Genomic DNA, 20,625 nt, shown 5'->3' on the forward strand with positions numbered 1-20,625 from the left:
TCTCTTTTGAGTTCGGCCTCTCCATTTTCTTGGTAACAAAGATCACACATTTCTGAAAGGAACAATGCTTAAAAGATTATACAGAAGAGGATTTGATTGTTGCTACTAGAGAACAGAACCTGCTTTGGGGCATGAGGTTCTGAAATTCAGGCAAAGCTTACAAAACTTCTGCTTAACAAGTGAAGTTGAAAAAACAGGTTGGCAAGGGCCTGTTTATGAGTCAAATGCTCAGCGTTCCCAACTTTCATGGGAGTCCAAAGGAAATCAAGTGCTAAACACTTCTGAAAATCAAACTTTTTGTTTGTTTGAAAACAAATAGATTCCCAAGTTTGCAAATAGTTTCCTTCCACCCCCCCCCCCCTTTTTTTTTTTGGTGAAATAAAGTAACGAAGTATCAATTCACACATGACTTTTTCCTGAGAGTACAGCAACACAGCCTGGTAGCAGCCTCCTGCAGCTGTTGTCCTCAACATTCGCCACAGCTTCAGGGAGTTCCATTAGACTGCAAGTCACTGTGAAAGTCACCATCATTTTCTATGTCATATTTAAGCTGCTGCATTATGAGTTCTACATCAATAATAGTCTTGCTGTGCTATGATGTGAGTCCAGTTCTGCCAGAAGTCTCCTATTCCTAAATGCAAAACACGAATGGCACCAGACTGGCTCTGCCATTACTTTAACAAAACTACAGACAAGTTGTTAAGCACAAAAGATCACTTTATTTCTCAAATCACACCTCTCTCATTCTTGAAAAGGTAGGCGTTTCTAATCATCACTATTTTAAATATATTCTTTTTTTTTTTTCTTTTTTTTCTTTTTTTTCTTTTTTTTCCTGTGAAGTTAAGTACTTTAAGGAAAAATCCACAAAGAAATAAATACAAAGCACAAGAGTTTCACTTGACGCTTTGCTTTGAGCATTGTCTGGTCCTGCATTCACTTTGGAGAATTTGGCTGCTCTTTGAACCTGTTAAATAAGAAATCCAGAGCTAGCTTTACTTGCTCTCCAGAAGCCTCTGCTTATCAGCTGTCAATACAAACTGTTAATACAACACTGGAGCATGCACAGAATAGCTTATAGCAGTTTAATAATTCTACAACTGTTACAAATACATGTTGTTACTATGAAGGATATAACTGTGATGCATCTTCTTCTAGATGTACATAGAAAATTTCATGATACAAAATGCTTGTTCGATGATGTGCATGTCTGCTGGTTAAAAGGAAATCAGTATGAACAAGGCTCACTGCCTTGCTGAGTGGATAACTTACAAAACCAGACAGTTCCCATAGTTATTGATTGGATCACTGCTGCACAATCTGCAACCAGCATTCTCCCTGAAACCTAATTAGCCCAAATGGTTGGCAATGCATATCCACTGCAGTATAAAATGTTACCAAGGTCATCAGAACATGCTGTGTGGGGGATTATTCTCATCTGATAAGCGCAGTCCAACACAACTGTGAAGTTCTTGCTAACAGCCAGAAATAGAGGTCTGACACCACAATTTTTATGATGGTTGTCACAGTAAAAGATAGGTAAAAGTAGTCCAGTGCAGGCAATATCACTTTTCTTCAAAGAGCTGAGACCAGAAAGTCAAAGCACTTCCCATATCAGAAGCTGTGCTCCTTAAATGTTTTCTGTGAAAGAGTTCTGAGTATGAACCTGAATGGGTGTGCCTCTGAATTCATCCCAGTTAAGTGTCTTACTCCAGGGAGATTGTGCTCCTGAAATGCAATTGCTGCCAGGCAGGCTGATTTAGCTACATATACGTGCATTTAGAGAACATTCAAAGGCCATGACAAAGTATTCACTGTAGCTGAAAATCTGTTCACAGCAAGGTCTGAGGTAGTTTAGAACCACGTTATGGGAAATCGATGTTTAGGAAACATGAGAAAGAAGGAAAGGGATTTAATGCACAAAACTGTCAAGATACAATGATAATTGCAACAGAAAAGGGGAATGTAACCATAGAGTTTTACACTCCTGTCTGCCACAAAAGAGGAGCACTGACAGAAATGAGTGGAAGAAGTTAATTAATAGCTGAAATTCTATTTAGCCTGGCTCCTAATATTTAATTTACAGTCTCTGAAGGAACAATATTAGCAGTCACTCCAAAAAGAAAACCAGTGATAATAATGAAATTGAGCAAAGAAAAAGGAAAGAAAATTTTACAATATATTGGACAAAGTTAATAGACATGGGCACCGAATTGTGAAGTAATGCTGTATTTCTCAAAATGAGCTCATGTACTCAGTGTGATGTTTGAATCCACAAGCAGCTGAAATACTTTCCTCACAGGTACTCTGAAAAGTTACAGATTCTTTCGAGGTTCATTTTGACAATGCAGTTTATTGAGAAAACAACACTTATATACAACTAACACAGTGAACAATGAAAAACTAACAAATTGAACATATATGAACATCATTTGAAAGAGAAACACGTACAATTATATTTGACTTAAATTGGATAAGCCTGCACAAAGCCTGACCTACAACTTAAGTCAACAGAAAACCTTTTAATGATTTTTCTCTTAACAGACTGCAGATTATAGAACTACAAGCTTGAAATGGGCTACTGTTTCCCATAGCCACAGCCAGCCAAATTTAAATTTTGCTCACTAGCACTTGACAGCCTAGCAGGAATCGACTTTAAAGTCTGATGTGAATGAACTGGGACTAGGATACTTTATACCACATAAGACAATAAAACAAACAAAACAAAATAAAAAACTTAATATATCACATTTTGGAGGAAAGTGCCAGGGTACATTGCAGCAACAGCAAAACAATTCTAGGTAGGGAGAAAAAGAAAAGGAGTAACAAGCAGACTGCAGGAATCCTGCAGGAAAAAGTAAGAGCTGTGAGGTCAGGAAACAAACAGAAGTAGCTCAGACTACAGGAATTGGACCTTCATGTTGCTCTTCCCATAAAACCTACTAAAGCCTTGCTGCCTACATTCTCTTCCTCTGATCAGTACTCATATTCAGCTAAATAATAGATTCCTTACCAAAACTCACTAAACTAAAAAAAGGCCATGTCAAAACACATCTCTTCAAAGTCACTTCAACTTATGAAACAGATACATTGTCTGAGCTATATATGCACAAATGCATACGAGTAACTACATAGCAGTTTTCTCCCCCAATTTTCTCCTCCTTGCAACTCCAACCCTTGCTCTAAGTGATATATTTCTAACCTAATCATTTAAGACCCACAAGCCTTCTACTACTGCATAAAAACATTTACTCAAAATATTTACCTCTCAAAATGAGTATGTTACCTCATTCCTGAAACAGACCCAATTCATGCAACATCACTGCATGTGCTGCTAAAAACAGCTCAAACTCCCAGAAGTATCCACATCGAATCCGGGACAGCAGAAGAAGCCCATTTCTGTGCTCCAGCAATGAACCCCTCTGAGATCGTTTCAAAACTGGTTTCTCAGTGTGAAAAATTAAGAGAAATTCTTGTGAAGAACTCTACAGTCTTTTAGCAGCTGAAAATAACAAAAATAAAATAAAAAAAAAAAATCCCCCACCAGATGAATATGGAAGATGCCAAAAAACAATTCAGGGGATTGACCGTGCTTCAAAAGCACAATCCAAAATCCTTCCTTAAAGACAGGACTTCTTCGTACCTGTTATTAAACACAGTTATTGGATTCTAGGCATTGACCATAATCCACCTAGCAATTATAGCTCAGTAGTAGAGAGACAACATATGTCTGATGCAGATGATACGAAGAAATATGAGGAAAATGAATGATTTCTGGAAGGCATGCAAGTTCCCTACTTCCTCTCCAGAAAGAAGCCACAAGCATTCACTCCAATTACATGGCACAGAGTTTTAGAGGTGCAAACCTTCTTCTCCACAATAATATAGCCTGGCTTACTAAGATGTTTCAGGTGTCACTTGATACTGTTTGGACAAACACTATTTGTTGTAAAACAGCACAGAGGTTAGTTTTGTAAGCTCCTTAGCATAGACAGTAGTGGTGATGCATCTGTTGGAGTCACTGGATAACCCAGAAGGTAGGTAACTTTCTTCTAACTGAGGGATGAGGATCTGCACAAAGAGAATGGATGCGTCAAGATGCTAAACACAGAACAGATGAGTAACAGTTCTAGTGAGAAAAAGTACTTAAATTTCACCAACAGTGCAGCTCTCCTTCCTCTAAGAAAGCCCAGGGCCCACCTGAAGGTGCAGGAGGAACTGGAGAGGCAGATTTGTACCTAGGCAGACTACCTCATCACTCATTCAGATATTTAGCTATAATAATGTAAATTCAATTCCCATAACATTTATGTAATGAATCAATTATATTTTTTTCTTTCAGAACACTGACCTGTGCTATTCTCTTGGGTAGAAGGAATGGGAAAATAAAGAATTCTGATGTCCTGGTGGGGTGATAATGTCTACAGCCAAGGGCATATTACTACCTAAGCACAGATCTGATTATTTCTTTATTTCCACCATTTGTATATATTACAGTAATTAAACACATATGGTATTACAAAACTGATACAAGTAGTTAATCTAGTTAATATTCAACAACAGATACTTGCAGTTTCCTCACATTAGACTACACCTGTTTATTTGGGCTTGCTTTATCTAAGAAAAGTTGCAGGATGATTTTTTAAACTATTTTTCCAGTAATCATTTGCAAAATCAAACATAGGCCCAGATTCTGTCATGGACTATTGGTGTGCCTTCTACATTACCTCAGTCAATGAAAGCAATGAAAGCTTGTAAAGGGCCAAAAGAATGCACGTGTGTTTTGAGCAGTTAACAAAACTCACCTAGAGGCTTGCTCTGTTAAGACTGCAGGCAATAGCATGCAGGTAGCTTGGAGGAATGTGCCTGTGTTCTTGGGACTGCACCTCCCTGAGATGAGCATTTGATTTGCTCCATTTTATTTACACCCTGCTACAGCCAAATTGCCAACTCCTAACAACTGGGCAAAAACAGCTTTGGACCTGCTCACCCATACCTTGTTTAGACATTTGCACATTTTAAGCAACAATAGAAGAGATTCTGCATCCTGCCATACCACATGGGTAACATTTCACATTTTATTTTATTGTTTGTTTTGTTTAGGAGCTTTAGAACCTGTTCTAAATTCAAGCTAAGTGATTAACCACTAGGTCAATTCAACACATAGATGAATATTTAGGTACTCCAATAAGACCTTGACCCAGGACTTCTATTACTTGTATCCTATACAAAGCTTCATAGAGCTTCTATATCTAATTTAACCAGCACAACCGATGACAATCAGTTCAGAGACAACTAAGGATTCTGACCTAAATACATCACTAATTAAGAGAAGGGGAAGGGAACCAGGCCTCAAGTGTCCTCTAGGATCTACAAGATATTGTTTTTAAAGCATAGTTTAGCCCTCTAGCAAGTGATCTGATGACATACAAACTTAAATATTTACTCTCAAACACATTAAGTATTACTGGCTCTGATATTTGCTGACTACTCCAGCCACAACAACAAAAATACCAATGCATTCATTTGCCCATTTGATGGTGCATTATTGACAGTTGTCAAAACACAAGCCATCAAAGACTTTCACAGAATAAAACAACATATAGCTTTTGTGCTTTCTGTTAAAACACAGCTACATTCTCATTCCATATTAGGTGTCTCTGAGTGGGCATCACTGTATAAGCAGAGCTAACACATAACAATCAGACAAAAATGGCATTAACTTTGCCTTCTAATCTTCACACTGATTCTAGATGTACAAAACATTGTTCAATAATGAGTAGATGTTACATGCATTTGGTTAGAAAACAAAGTGGAAAAACTACTGATATCATTGCCTGTCTTTTCTTTCACAGAAACTGACTCTTACCAAGTCAGATGGCAGACTGAAGACTCTCTAATTTGATGTTATGATTAGTAGAGATGAAGATGCATTAAGTTCATTTGATCTTTTCAGCAATGATGAGAAACACTGAGCTCCTTCATGAGTTATCATATTAAATAAGCAAAAGAGATTTGCACGGAAAAGGCATGAAATGGAGATGTAAAGGAAGGAAAGTGCAATGAAGAACAGATCCTTCCCTAAAAACACTGCTGATTCTTCCCTCTGTGCTCTCTTTTACATTAGTCTTGGATTACCTTCTCTTACTGTAATTCCTATTAATATACCATTCAATTTTGTTTAAGAGCTGCTTGACAATGGCTTGAAAACAGAGCTGTGCAATTTTTGCCCACTTCAGAAACTCATTTTCCCAGACAAATGAGTTTTACAAATACTGAATTTACTCTTGTTGAAGTTGATTTTGGGCCCTGGATTTCTGTGAATAAAAATATTTTAATTAATTTGAAGTTGGTTAATTAAAGAGACTTTAGAAAGAGCTTTGTTGAGCTCCGTGTGAGTTAGATCTAACTCTGAATTCAATCTATGGAAGAAAAACAAAGAAAAAGAAGCCTGGAGAATTTGAAGGTAACAATAACTATTGCTCAAGTAGTAAATAGAATTAATGGTTCAATGATGACAATACAGTTAGTTCTGTTACCTAGAAAATTAACAAGCAATCTATTTTATAGTTTCTGGCAAGAATATAATGAACACTCGGGCAGGTCTGCTCTACCTCTGTTGCAAATAAAATACAAGTTAAGTGATCATGCACTTCTGAATAATTATATTATTCCATGACCCTGATAGATCCTGATGCTGTAAATGCCCTGATGTTAATTCATGACAGCACAACTTACTTCCACTGAAAGCAAAAAAAAATTAATAAATAAATTTAAAAAGTCAGAAGAACATATAAGAGCTACATCTGATATTAAGAGTCAATAAATAAAGACAATAATTAGAAAGCATGAGAATACTCACACAAAAGCACAGATCAGTTCTGTGTGGTATCTTCCTTTGCCTCTAGTAATTATCTCTTGCTGCCACAATGTTTAAGGCAGGAAACTATACTAGGCAATAAAGATAGCAGGAGTGTCTGTAGGTGGATGATGTTAGAAGACCACGAAGAGTTCAGGTCCCTTACACATTTCAGGGACATTTAGGTCCCTTACACATTTCAGGTTTCATTACACATTTATTTCTTGGAATAAAAAGGTAAAGGATTCACTAGAAATTGTCAAGTTGTGGCAAGGCTTACCTTAAAGGCCTGAAAGCTCTGTGACACCTCAGACTCAGTCACAGGTTCTAAGAAAAACTTTAACAGACAAAAATAAAGATTGTAAGAAAGGCCAAATGTGACTGACAATACCTAATACTAAAATTTTTGATTTCTCCGTATGAAGGGACAATGCTAAACTGATTTTTGTTTTGATTTATTTTTGGGGGTGGGTAATGGAAATTCTGTAGGAGCTGATTTTTTCTGTTTGGGGAATCTCTCCTATCTGTTCATTCATATTCCTGGCAGAGAGCTAATGTCATGGGAATTACATAGACATTTCTCTTCAACAGTGAGTCACAGTACAAGATCAAAAAGGATTTGCAATAGCTTACGGTCTGTAAGGCTTATTAGTATCCTAAAAATTAATTGTGCACATCAAAGATTACAAACTGAAAATCCTGTTTTTTCGCTGAGTGCCTAAACTCAGAACAGCTGGCACAAACCTTCCCACACCCTTTTTTTCAAGCATTCCCTATAACAGTGACTATTAAAGGCTAACAGCTAGGAAGTTATGCCCTTTGCTTGCCCACAACTTGAGAAAAGCAAACTTGCTTGATCAAACTGCAAAGAAATACCACCACTGACAAGGAAGGACTTATCTACCAAAGACAAGACATGCTCCACGCATCTCAGTAGTTGCAGCATGGCTTACAACTAGAATAGAGGATTTCCTTATTTAACTTCTGAAATAATTAAAAAAAAAAAAATCCAACTTTTTGGACTTACACAAAAGAATTGCATCCCCAGTAGCTAGTCTCAATTTTTTCATGCTCCAAAGGCTGTTAGGCCATAAGGTAATCACAACCAAGACTAGGTGCTGGCTCATGAGCAACAAATATCCTGCCTCACAGCTCGGGGCTGTATGAGGCAGCCATGGCACATATTACAAGTGATATATAACGCAGTGTGCATGCATCTTCACTCACAGATATCACAAGTCAGAAACAGGCAGTGGCAAAGGAGGGGACTGCACGCAAATGTCTGAACCCAAAAGTAATTTGGCAATGAAAAATAGTGTAATACTATTGAGGAAGCCTAGCCAATTTTATTGGAAACAAGAAAGCAGAAGCATTTTTCCTTTGAAGTTTCTACTGATTCCTTGCTATTTTTTGTTATATTTCTTCCTGTTTTAAGCACAACCAGTCAGGAAATTCTTTAAAATTAAGTAGTGTGACAGATTAGCATACTATTTGCTGTATTGATATAACTCATTTTATCAGTATGGTTACTCAAAGGAAAACCATATTTATCCTGCACTAGCTTTCTTTTTCTCTGACAAGGTTATCTGTCACCAGAGGAGACTCCAAGTTTGTAAAACTGGTTAGCTGACATTTCCAACATAACATGCTTTATGAGGAGTATCAACCTCCTAAATAATTTTGCCAATTACATCACTGTCGCAATACAAAAACACTTCATCACATACTGAAAGACCAACACGGAGCTCTTCCTAAAAGTCACGTGGATCTGGAGAGTGAGAGGCTGTGTTCTCATCAATGTGGAAACACTCAGAACAAGCATAGTACACAATTTAATCCAGACATAGATCAATTCTGTGATGTAAAGTAGTAGCCAGATCCTTTACAATACTGTATAAAGGCATTGTATTTTTTGAAGATTATGAGAACAGTTTATGTGAGGCCTTTAAATTTTTAGCTCCAGAGTGTAAAGCATTTTGTCTTGGATACAAATAAGTTTCTTAAAATTCTTCTTTTAGTATTCAGAACAACTGCTTGTCAGTGACTAGATGCAGTTCCATTTTTCTAAGGCAAAAAAAAAAAAAAAAAAAAAAAAAAAGATCTGTTACAAGTTTTCTTAGAAACATAAGAAAATTTAAGTAATCATCTTCATGAGTGAAAAATAAGCTTTTCTCAAGACGAAAGTTTGATTTAGGGATTCTCTTTTTGAGTATAAGAAATGACAATTTTGTACTTTAAAAAGTTAACTAAGGTCAAGATTAACATAGCATCCATTAATTAGTTTGTTGATATCATGAAGGCTTTTCTTGTCATCCCACTGATGAATGAGGGAATTTGCATCTCAGCAGGTAAACATATTTGATACTTCCTTAATCTACTGCACAGCATTTGCTACAGCCAAAAATAAGAGAAAGTGGGATACAGAGTTAAAACAATTTAAAAAAGATTACATGATAAAAAGAAATATGAATGAAGAATAACTTTAAAAAATAACATATATTCTATACTGATGTGTTTCTTAAACATTTTATTTGCTAATGGAAGCCTTCAGGGAATAAATATTTGTTTCATATGCCTTCTATTCTGCTCAAGTCATTTTAGATTTTCATTGTAACTCTGTTTTTTTTTTTTTTTTTTCCTTCTGTTCTCCTTGCCTTGGTTAGATTAGAGAGGTAGGTGTTAGTGGGGTACTTGATGAAGATTGAAGACCTATTTTCTCCCCCCTTGAAGACCAGCCTGATTTGAACAAATTGAGGAGAGTGAAGCAGTCTCTTCATGTCCTTGGGAAAAGCCTTTGCCATTTCAGCATTTCCAGCTTTCAGACATGGTCCCCTTTGTTCACAGAGAAAAAGAAAGAAAAAGGTACCAGCACAAGAAAGTTCTGAATAATTTTATATAATGTCAATGGGGCTGCAAAAGCTCCCTTTTTCAACCTCCTTTATGGTTGGTGAGCATGTGAACGCGAGGTGGATCCAGGAGGGGAATGCAGGGAACTAGTGCTTGCAGCTCGAACAGGGCGAGAAACAAGCTGTTGTCCACCAGTGCCCACCTCTGTTGTTGCCACTTCCTTACAACCCTCATCCTTGTGGGTACCGTTTTGTGCTGGGCACTCAAAATGCACACAGTGAAAAACCTGGAGAGAACAAAAGATGAAGATAAAGCAAAACAATTAAATGCTGTCAAAAGCATGATCAAAATAAGATGAAATTTACTTGGAAGTACGCAGGCCAAATCAGTACTTGATCAAATTAGAATGTTTCAGCATGAGGTCAAAAACATCTTTCCATGTGTCATAAATATTGCAGTGACATAATAAGAGTGGAGCAAGAGAAGGCCTTCAAATTATACAAACCTTTACTTATGGCACCAAAATGCAGAAAAATGGTTCTATGGCAAATAGAGATATTTGTAAATGACTTTTTCCTTTGCCAAGTAGCATAAATATCTACTACATGCTATTGGAAAACAACAATTAAGTTAATTGTTTTAAACATATATTGTGATCTAATTACATCCTCCAAAGACTGAATGTTCATACACACGAGAAGTGAAATTTATATAATTACCAATATGATTCGATTTTCAAGATCTCCTTCTTCTATAATAGCAACGATAGTTCTACAGAGATATCCCAAAGTATGTAGAAATGTATTCAGACTGCCCAAGAAAGCTGTCGCTGTATCACATGAAATATGCCCTTTGAAACAGTGATCAGTTTCTGATATTTTAAGGCAACCTGCACCACTGTACAGGTGATTGTTTCTTGAGTAAGAAAGTCATCTGTTAAGTATTTTTTTTCAATATATTTTCTATTTTACTTTTACTTATACTTGTTCTTGAATTGCTTGGGAAGATAAAAGGGAGGAACACAAACTGTTACAAAACTTACTTCCACATCATTTCTCACTGCTATGAATTGCACAGCTTTGCCATATAGTAATTCAAGTATTTTCTTATATTGCTTTTAAAATTTTCTGTTTTGTCATTTATTGTAGTTTTATAGCTAAACTTTGATGAACATTTAAAACTGAATTTAAAAATGGTCTTAAGTTAATTATGTAACTTTGTAACTTTTGAATGACATCTCCTATCATTCATCTTGTAAGTAGTTCATATCTTTAAAGCTCTTCTCACAAACAAGGGTAATCTCTTATAATCCTAATTGCCCTTTCCCAGGCCCTTTCAAGTTAAAGTGGACAAAATCAAATACCATAAACAAAACACAGGTATACTACACATTCATAGAAGACTACAGACTATTGTATTTTCTAACCTTTCTTTAATACAACTGAAAATCCTATTATGCTTTTTGACCATCCTTGCACAAGTGTGTATAGCACAGATATCTACAATGACATGCCTAATGCCTGGGTCTTTTCTGAGGAGATAGCTGGTTTTTAATTCAAATACTGACAGCATGAATGGAATGAATAAAATATATTCTCATTCACTGTTTTTTGTATCCCCATTATATTTTCTTGTGCCTCTCAGCGTACAAGTTCTTGTAGTTTTTTATAGAGATACATAATGATGCATGTTTATATTTCCGCATATACACAGATGCTAACATAAAGATGTACTGCTATGTCTTCATATATATATATATATATATGTTCATATATATAATCTGTTCATATATATATGAACAGACTACAAATATATCTGCACCCATACCCCCCCACACACACACGTGCACAAAATGGCCTTTTCTCTGCATTGCTTCTGGTAAGCTTTTTCTGAAGCCAAACTAATTTCTACAGTGGCATGAATTCTCTCCATCTGTTACAGTTCTTGAGAAGCCAATTTTTGTGTTCAGCTACACTTCTTGAAAAGTCCCTTTTATACTCATCACACTCCTACGCTTTTAAAAGTAACAGCTATTGTCATTTTTCCAGCCACACTTATCAGCATCAGGATTTGCAGAAGAGAACAATATCTCATCATTGCATTTCTTTAATGCATTGCATTTCTTGAAAGGAAGTACAGTCTAATGAATAGGATGGAGATCCACAAGTCAGAAGATTCCATAACTACTGTACCTTACACCAATAAGGTTTTCCATATAAAATTTTGCTTTACATACTGATGCATGCTTTTTAAAATATATTACACTTACCACTGAAATTTAGCAGATACTAGCCTATAAAATCTGAAGTACCTGATTCTTAAATTATAGCTTTATTTTTTTACCATTTCTTTCATACTAAACTCTTAATGGTCATCTCAGCATCTGGAAAATTAACAGGCCTGTGAATTTACAGCATCATTTTCAGTTACTCTGCCACTTTAACATATAGAGAGTTCAGCTTATGAAAGAAGCAGAAGATAGAGAAGTACAATTGAGCTCATCTACTTAATCTAATATTGAAATTATGTATATAAGACCAGTATTACTAAAACAAACAATCCTGTATTTTTTACTTTAATAAGGCTGAGATCACAGTTCAGCATCATTCTCTAATGAATGTTATGTTATACTTCTCATGGATGTTTTAGGGAAGGTTTGACATACAAAGCAGGAAGGCCAAGTACACACACACTGGTGCAGTAATTTGTAAGACAAAGCTTTCGCGTTTGCAACTAGATGCTCTTTCCAGGTCAGTACTACTGAAGAGGAATAACAAGACAAAACTTATATAGTCAGTTAAAAGTATCAGGTGACCTGTTCTGACAAAGAAATGAACATAAGGACTAAGGAAAAATAAATCTTTTATTTATTAAAGTAGGATGTGTGTAAGTTCAAAAAAAAAACAGGTTACATTTTTATCGCGTTCTAACATATGAAAAAAACAGGTCAAGAAAATCTCTGTAGATTATGTCTTTCAATACATGAAAAATATGGTGGAGGAAAATACAAGTTTAAAAGATGAAAACATTCACAAAATGGAGAAATTTTACATTTTTGTTTGTTTTTGTAACTCCAAAAATCAGACTGTGCTTCAAAGTTAAAAGGTATGCTGCAGCTGTGTGCTCATAGAACAAATAGGGTATATAAAAAAATATAATAATATATGTATGTATATGCTAATAATCTTCCTCCAAGCTTTGGAAGGAATAAACTGTGTGAAAAATAAAATAAATTAGAATGGGGTACAATTTTTAAAGATAAAAGAGGGTAGGACTTAGAATGGCAACACGGGTTTATAGTTCCACTTACCCTTTACATGAATAGCCATAAACTCAATTTGCATATACAGATTTCACTATAGTTATGCACTGCTCCTTACAAATAACTACACAGGATATTAAATTCTTTGTAACAAGAACAAATTTGTAATTAGCATTATGTTTAAAAGCCCATAAACCTGTTACTCTTCAGGGCTTAAAGCTACCGTTAAGAATTACAAATTGGAGGTAATGTTTCTTATAGGCCAATTTGCTAAGTTTACACAATGTTCCTCATATTCTTTTTTTAATAAAGAGATGAGAAACTACAGAGATTGGCATGAGAGCAAATAGGACTGTCTATGCTGATCAGTAATGGAAAAGGCTTCTTCATGCATGCAGAACAACCCTGAAGGCAGTTTCTGATTACCTATTTCTGAGAACTCATTGATGAAGATTGAACCACACACTACAGGAGATGGTGCTTAGAAAGAAAAATGTTATATTTGGTTCCATGTACTGGTCAGCTTCTTTCTAATTGTCTGCTGAAAACTGATGTTGACATCTCGTATGTTGTCAATAGGAGCTCTAAAATTGGACATAATGCTATTTGACAATTCTGCCCATGCCTAAGAATTAGCTTTCCCTTATGCTAAATATGATCAGAAATACCAGAATGGTTAAGGTTAGATAGGACCTTTAGAGGTCATCATCTGGTCTCATCCTAACTTTTAATACTGCTGGAGCTGGCAACCTCTAATACCACTATCTACAGTTCATTGTAAAGGGTGAAAGTACAATGTTCTGAACTATGCATGTGGGCTGTAGACATGCATGCATAAAACACAGAAGCAGCTCTTGGTGCTTAATAATAAAAGACAGAAGCACAAGTAAACAGAAAGAGGATAATGTTGCACTGGGTTATTGTGAAACATTTTTTCTGTACAAAATTAATGGAAAAAATCTCTTTGGTCACTGTTAGTTAATTGATTTACTGGGTAAGATAATCAGTTATAAGAGAATCATATGCAAATAAGGTTTCTTATGAAGAATGAGATTTTTCTTATGTTTTCTTCATTAAAAATATAAAAGTCATAAAACCAAGTAATCAGAGCCTATACAACTTTCTCTAGTGCAGTAGAATTTTCATCATTCATCAAAATAAATAATAATTTAAATACTAATCAAACTTGACAGGAATGTTTGATGGCATTGTGCACAGGTCAAAACTAGAAACACTTTCCTGTACCTTGTGTGTAAAAACTAACCAAACAAATGTATTCTGCACACTAGCAACAGCCCTTCAACTCTGTAGAGTCTGGGAAGATGATAACAGTTCACTAATATTTAAATACAGAAAGCATTCATTCTTATTTTGCCAGATTGCCAGAGGAAGGGGGAAAAAAAGCACGTACACTTTAGCGAGCATCATTAATTTCATTGCAAGATATGAAAAACTATACGGTTATATATTCATGAAGAATACAGGCTGTCTTAGAAGTTCCTTACCTCATTAGCTGTGTTGTGAGTTCCAACTATTCTGATAAAAGATGCAGGCTGTTTATCAAAAGTGATTGTTTGCCAGGATCTACAAAAAATTCCAGAAAGACATACAAATATTAGATATGAACACAACAGCTTGAAGTAAAATTTACAGGGGATCCATTCAAATGACAGTACATAATCACTTAATAGGACAAACAGAAACACTTCTCATCACCTGAATTTCGAGTGCTATTTGTTCACATTTATTTTCAAGTGCCTTGACTCTGCTTATGTGTATTTATACATACCTTATACTACTATAATTTGTATGCGGGAATAACACATACTATTGCTGAAAGTTAAGAAAATGGTAATAGGAAAAAAATTAAAAAAAAAAAAACAATTCGAATGCAAAGTCTAAAATCCTTGACAGTGCTACTGGCTGTGTAAGATAAACAAAAGATCGGATAAATAAAAGTAAATGCATCTGTTAAGTACTCATGAGAAATCATCAATCATCAGAGCTCAGTTAAAGAAAATTACAGCTCTAGGAAAAACAAACAAGCAAACCTCTCCATTCCATTCTGTAACATGTAGTGGAGGCAGAGGATCCAAGCTTCCCTGGTATGGGCCACATTCTTCCAGGACACTAAGCATGACACAAAGCATTTTCCTCAGCTTGTGTTATGACAATTCACCATCCGGACACAAAGGCAGTGGGGAGACCAGACCACTCCTCCCAGAGCTAGAGTGTCACTTTTGGAGTGTAGGAACTACATCGGGAACACTATAATCTGCCTTCATTTGTACTTTTCTAATTTGGGTGAGATATGACACATCATATGGAGCCTCCTGAACAGCAGGCAAAGGACATCACTTCCCACCACAGCTTTGTGGCCACAGAACATACTAACAGTGCAACAGAGAAAAGAATGGGACCTGGAGGCTTCGGTTTGATGCCAGTCTTCCATTGCATTAGATTAGTGCCTAAACATATTAGAATGTAATGCTGTTTTTTTATTCATAAAACAGTAAATCTAGATATAGAATTTAACTGTTTAGAAAAACTAGACTCTACCAGGGAAGACTTCGGTGACAAAATGTACTTAAGTATAACTACATTAACTCACTGAAGAGGAAAAACATTGGATGAAATTTTCCTGAGTGTGTCCTAAATACCTTCAGAAATACTCACAGAAGAAATAAGGGACCAAAGCAAAACTGGAACAAAACACCACTCCCCATCAGTAGAGTGCACCAAAGCCTTGTAGTATTAACAGCTTTGCTGTCACGTACTAGAATTTTACCCTAGCAGAAAGCTATCATCATCTCTGACACAAACATAGCATTTCTGTGTCTAATTTAGTTGACTATTAGGTTTTCAATCCTGTCAGGTTATATTTGCTTAAAGAAGATTATGAGCCTGATTAAGACCTAATTTCACGTAGTTTACTGGTATTACTGCATGAAGTAATGGGTGTGATTATAGTTACTCATCGTAATAGAAGCACAAGGTCTGAATCAGGCCTCAGAGGTACAGCTGTTACCTTTCTGCGCTTCACAGTTTATTTATATCCCTTATGTGGCTATGTTCTCCTTATTTTAAAGCTCAGGCTGTTTCTTCAAGCTTTAAATTAAATATAAAGTGAGAACGGACTCCTCTTGACTGCTTCAAGATCTGAAAGGATGTCATGATTTAAGCATTTTTTTCCCTAAACAGAAGAACAATTCTTCTCAAGTTTCCTTCTCATATTTCTCTAGTACAGCCACTCAGTTAATCTTCATGGCCACATGTAGACTACATAGTCCCTTAGCTTTTAACCTTGAAATAGAGTCCCAAGATGAGTGGCTGTGACAATCAGACAATTACGACACTATTTCTCACAACAAAGTATTGCCACAGTTTACACAATGTATATGTTTTTACATTTACATGTGGACTCTGCAAGAAAAGTGATGATGTAAAAATCAGAACTCTCAATTCAGTGGTTTGTAAAATATTCTAAAGATGTTCTAAACAAAAAGGGTTTAAAACCCCAAGGAAGTTTCTGAGAACAGCCTATGCCTTCCTAGCCTCTAAGACAGAGCTTGTGTTCTGCGACAAGAAAAAAAGGTTAATTAGGGACCACGAAATAAAATATAAATGGGAATGTATTTTTTATAGCAATTCTGAGTGCTGGTCAAAAAGCACTGCTAGAGTTCAGTGCAGATTTTCTCAGGATGGCAGTAAATGACATTCTGTCATATGAAGTGACACCAAAGACAACACATCCATTCAGTAATAGAGAAGAACACGATGAATAGCAAGAGGTTGAGAAAAAGGCTTCTGAAAATCCTTTGACAACATTCATCTCGACCAGCAACTGCAGGAACCTCCTAAGTTCTTCCACTTCCCACTGCAAGTCCTTTCTTTTAGCTACACCGATCCAGATTATAAGTATTCTTTTAATAATACCAAAGCTTGATAAAAAATACTATAAATAAATAAAATTGAAAAAAAGAATGTGAGACTTGAAGGAGATAGGGTTTTCAATAAATTAGGTCCTAAGAATATTTAGTATTTTGGTGTGTGTCCATTTTATTCCCTTCCCATTGGAGAAAAAAAGACAAAATTATACACAGCTTGTAGAGGAGTTATTAAAATTCAAGAATATTGCCACTGGAGAATTAGTACTTGATGGGATAATGAGAACATCAGGTCTCTTAATTTATTTCCTTAGCAAAAAGGAAAAAGCAAAACAGAAAACAAGCCAAATGGATTTGGAAAAAGTCACTTTTGAAATAAGGAAGACAAACGTCCATCAGTAAAAATCTGCAACAATTTCATCTGTAACAGTATATTTGAGAACATCGATATATATGTATTTATAAAAAATACCTCTCCAGTACAAATATAATTGTGCAGCAGAAAGATAATTTATGCAGTATAACTATACCATATGGGAAGAAAGATTACTGACAACAAATTATCATGGCATATCTGCTTTCTTTGTATTTCTTTTTATTTTTTTGCTGATAAAATAAATTCACTAAGACTTCTATTGATGTATCAAACCATAACAATTGTTCAGTGGTGTTCCTCAATTAAACAAACGACATCTGAGGCAAGCTTTAAGTTTCCTTTAAATTTTCTTCTTTTGTTACAAGTTACCTCTTCTGGTACTCTTAAAATAATTTCAATTTCTCTGCAGAACTTTCATTTTGTAAAATGTTTTGCAAAGGTGTAGTCAAGCCATGTATATTTGCTTATTTTATTCTGTCCTAACAAGAGTCCTTCTACTCTCATAATTCCTTTTGATGGTCTTTACAAAAATTTTCTCCAAATTCTATGCATATCTCTGGTGTTGATGCATTCGTATGTCACTGTATAAAAGTAACAGTAGAATTAAAACATATCAAAAGCATCTTTTTTTTTTTTTTTTTTTTTTATCTGAGATTAGACACTTCTGTGTAGTAACTGTCTTTTCTTCACCTTTGCTTCCCTATACCCTTTCCAAGCATTTTCCCTATTCCCTTTCCAAGCAAATAAACCTTTCAAGCTAGTGGCAATGCTTTCATCGTTCTATACCTAGGACATGGCCATTACAAGGCTAACAGAACTTCTTTCTCCCATAAACAGACATTATCATCTGTGAACTTTTTACATCTCTGTATTCCTTATTAGTGACCCGTTATAGAATTGACTTTCACAGAATCTTAGAATGGCTCAGGTTGGAAGGAACCTTCAAGATCATCAAGTTCCAAGCCCCTTGCCATGGGCAGGAATGCCACCCAGGCTTTTCAGGGTTTAGCATTTTTTAATATTCAAGAAGTGTAGGTTGTTTTTTTTTCCTGATTTTGCATATGTCTTAGTGGTTGATTCAATTGGGATTTCCTGCTCAATCATCAACAGTTGTAGCTGTTACTTTGGGATGGTCATCTTTAAGAGAAGACTAGGGACTATCAGCCTATTCAGATTTATACTAGGGTCCTCAAACTGAAATGCAGAGCACTACATGTTGTTTGGCCAGCAAAGGCCTCCTGATAACACAGTTCAATTTTCCAAAAGAAATTAGCCTTGTTACAGCTCTATGGTGTTTTATTTAACACTCTACATCTCACCTCAGCCATCCGACTTCTAGCTCTCTTGTTCTGCATGACTCCCCTAAGGAGATGCAGTAATTGATGATTAGCATTCCAAAGCCATGCTTGCATCCTGTGAGCCTGTCATATTTAATTACATTTTAACTATATTCGTCTTCTATAATAGCCTGAACATAATTTAGATAATTATCTTTTGCTCTCTTATTCTCTGACTCTGCCCGTCTCACTTAGAGCTCCTTGCAATGAAAATCACTTTCTCTGCTCAAATGTATAAACAGGCTCTTGGGCCAAGTGCTTTCATTTCTCCAACAGCAACAGCTGTCACTGAAAACTCAATGGCTCTGTGCATCCCACAACCTATTCACCATATTATTCACAGGAAGAAAAAAAATCATTAGAAGCCCCTGCACTTTCATGTTTCTTCCTGTCTTTTTCTTTATTAGCCTATTGCAAGAAGAATGCAAAAAAAAAAAAAAAAAAGTCCACATAAATTATAACAATAGCTTGCTATTGCTTAAGCTATCTATAGCTCTAAAATAGCAATTCACTTCTTAGATAATTTAATGGCTTTTCTCAGCATTTTAAATTCTTGCCTAGTTATCTCTATGAAAACGTGCAATCTTTCTAAAGATTTATTATACACAATGGGATATAAAGAGTGACCCATCCCCTTTACCTTTATTTCCTCCTCTTCGAAAAGGAACAAATTAGGAAAGAATTGAAAGCTTATCTCTTACAGAGGTTTTCTAACAAGTCTCTGGCATTACAGAAATACTGCCACCAGAGCAGCTCTGATTATAGCTGACACCAAGCTCAGGCCAAAGACATAAGACCAAAGAGAAAGCTGTTATACAACATTCACGAAGATGTAATAACCATATCATATTCATATCATGGCTTGCTTTAGGCTAAACATGCGAGGTTCGTGTATGCATGCTGCAGCTTTGCATTTTCCAAAGTGACACACAAGCTCCGTTTTTTGTTCCTCACTCCAAGAAGAGAAGTGAAACAGTCGGGAAGCAAACGTGGAAATTAACCACACACCTTGAAAAATTCCAATTACCAGCAAGTAGCCTCCATCTTGTTTTCTAATGTTTGTCCACACATGCCTCAGTTTATCAGTGAAGAAGCTCTTCCTAGTTATTTGGATGTGGACTTTTTCATTTATGACTATCATTTTTTTTATTAATGAAATACAGCATTTGTTGTGATGAGCAAGGAGACGTTTGTAAAAGCAGATGAAAGCAAAAGGAAAGAGCAGTTGTGTTGTCTTTTCATGCATCAGTCTGATGACTACTGATGAAAACAAGACAGCAAGCTAGTAACTAGTAGGTGAAGCTGCCAAATAAAACATTTTGCGCACACAGAAGCAAGCCAACTGAGACTCGAGAAGTACCGTAGTATGTTCTGCGTGGTAAGTATTACACCTCCTGATTTGTTACCAACTATTATATTAACCTCTGCTATGGAGTACCTACGAAATAAAGACGGAAGCATGCACTAAAATTGCCCGTAACAGTTATTGTTACACAGATAATTTTTTCTTTATAAAATACCCCTAAGAAAGATCTACAGCTACCTCATAAATTGCCTATAAAAAACATGTTTTCCATTATAACAGTACTAAAAAACAAAGTGAAATAAAACTACCTCTCTGTTAAAGCTGTAATTTAACATATTAATTCAGAGGGTCAAATCCATAAAGCACAGAAGTCAGTCAAAGTTGGTATCTGGCACAGCCAACCCTTTTTCATCCTGCTTCCCAAGCCCCACCGAAGGGAAATGAGGACTATGAGAAAGCCTGTGAGGACTCAGAGGTCATCTACATTTTAGTTTTTAAGACAAATTAAGCACAGTTCTACCCCTTATCTTCTTCAACTAAAACCTGAGACCAAAAGCTGAGTTTCCATCTATCCTGCTGTCATCATGACAGCACACTCATAAAAGGCAGCTTTGAATACCTGATATTTCTAAGGATGCAAGGAAGGTGGAAGCTTGAAGTAACAGCTTGCTTTCTGCAGCTCTCTTAGAAACAAACTCACCTAATAATGCATCTTGATTATATTTGGTATCTCTTCCATGAACTATAACATACT

The 20,625-nt window shown here is 35.8% G+C and overlaps 1 protein-coding gene across 4 annotated transcripts in view; it reads right to left on the reverse strand.

Annotated features, from left to right (window-relative positions):
- The window catches only part of BTBD9 (BTB domain containing 9), a 142,700-nt gene that overhangs the window by 15,776 nt on the left and 106,299 nt on the right, over positions 1-20,625 (reverse strand). For 3 of the 4 annotated variants that reach the window (XM_082756071.1, XM_082756073.1, XM_082756072.1), the window contains exons 11-12: positions 14,471-14,549; positions 838-9,989 (exon numbers count right to left, since the gene is read on the reverse strand). In XM_082756071.1, coding sequence (XP_082612197.1) covers positions 9,795-9,989; positions 14,471-14,549 — 274 coding nt within the window. In that variant the 3' untranslated portion in view covers positions 838-9,794. Of the gene's footprint in view, positions 1-837; positions 9,990-14,470; positions 14,550-20,625 lie in introns of those variants that run through there. The other variant, XM_082756074.1, reaches the window with a different exon arrangement.

Source organism: Aythya marila, assembly GCF_965140915.1.
Source record: "Aythya marila genome assembly, chromosome: 3".
In the NCBI taxonomy this organism is placed as follows: domain Eukaryota; kingdom Metazoa; phylum Chordata; class Aves; order Anseriformes; family Anatidae; genus Aythya; species Aythya marila.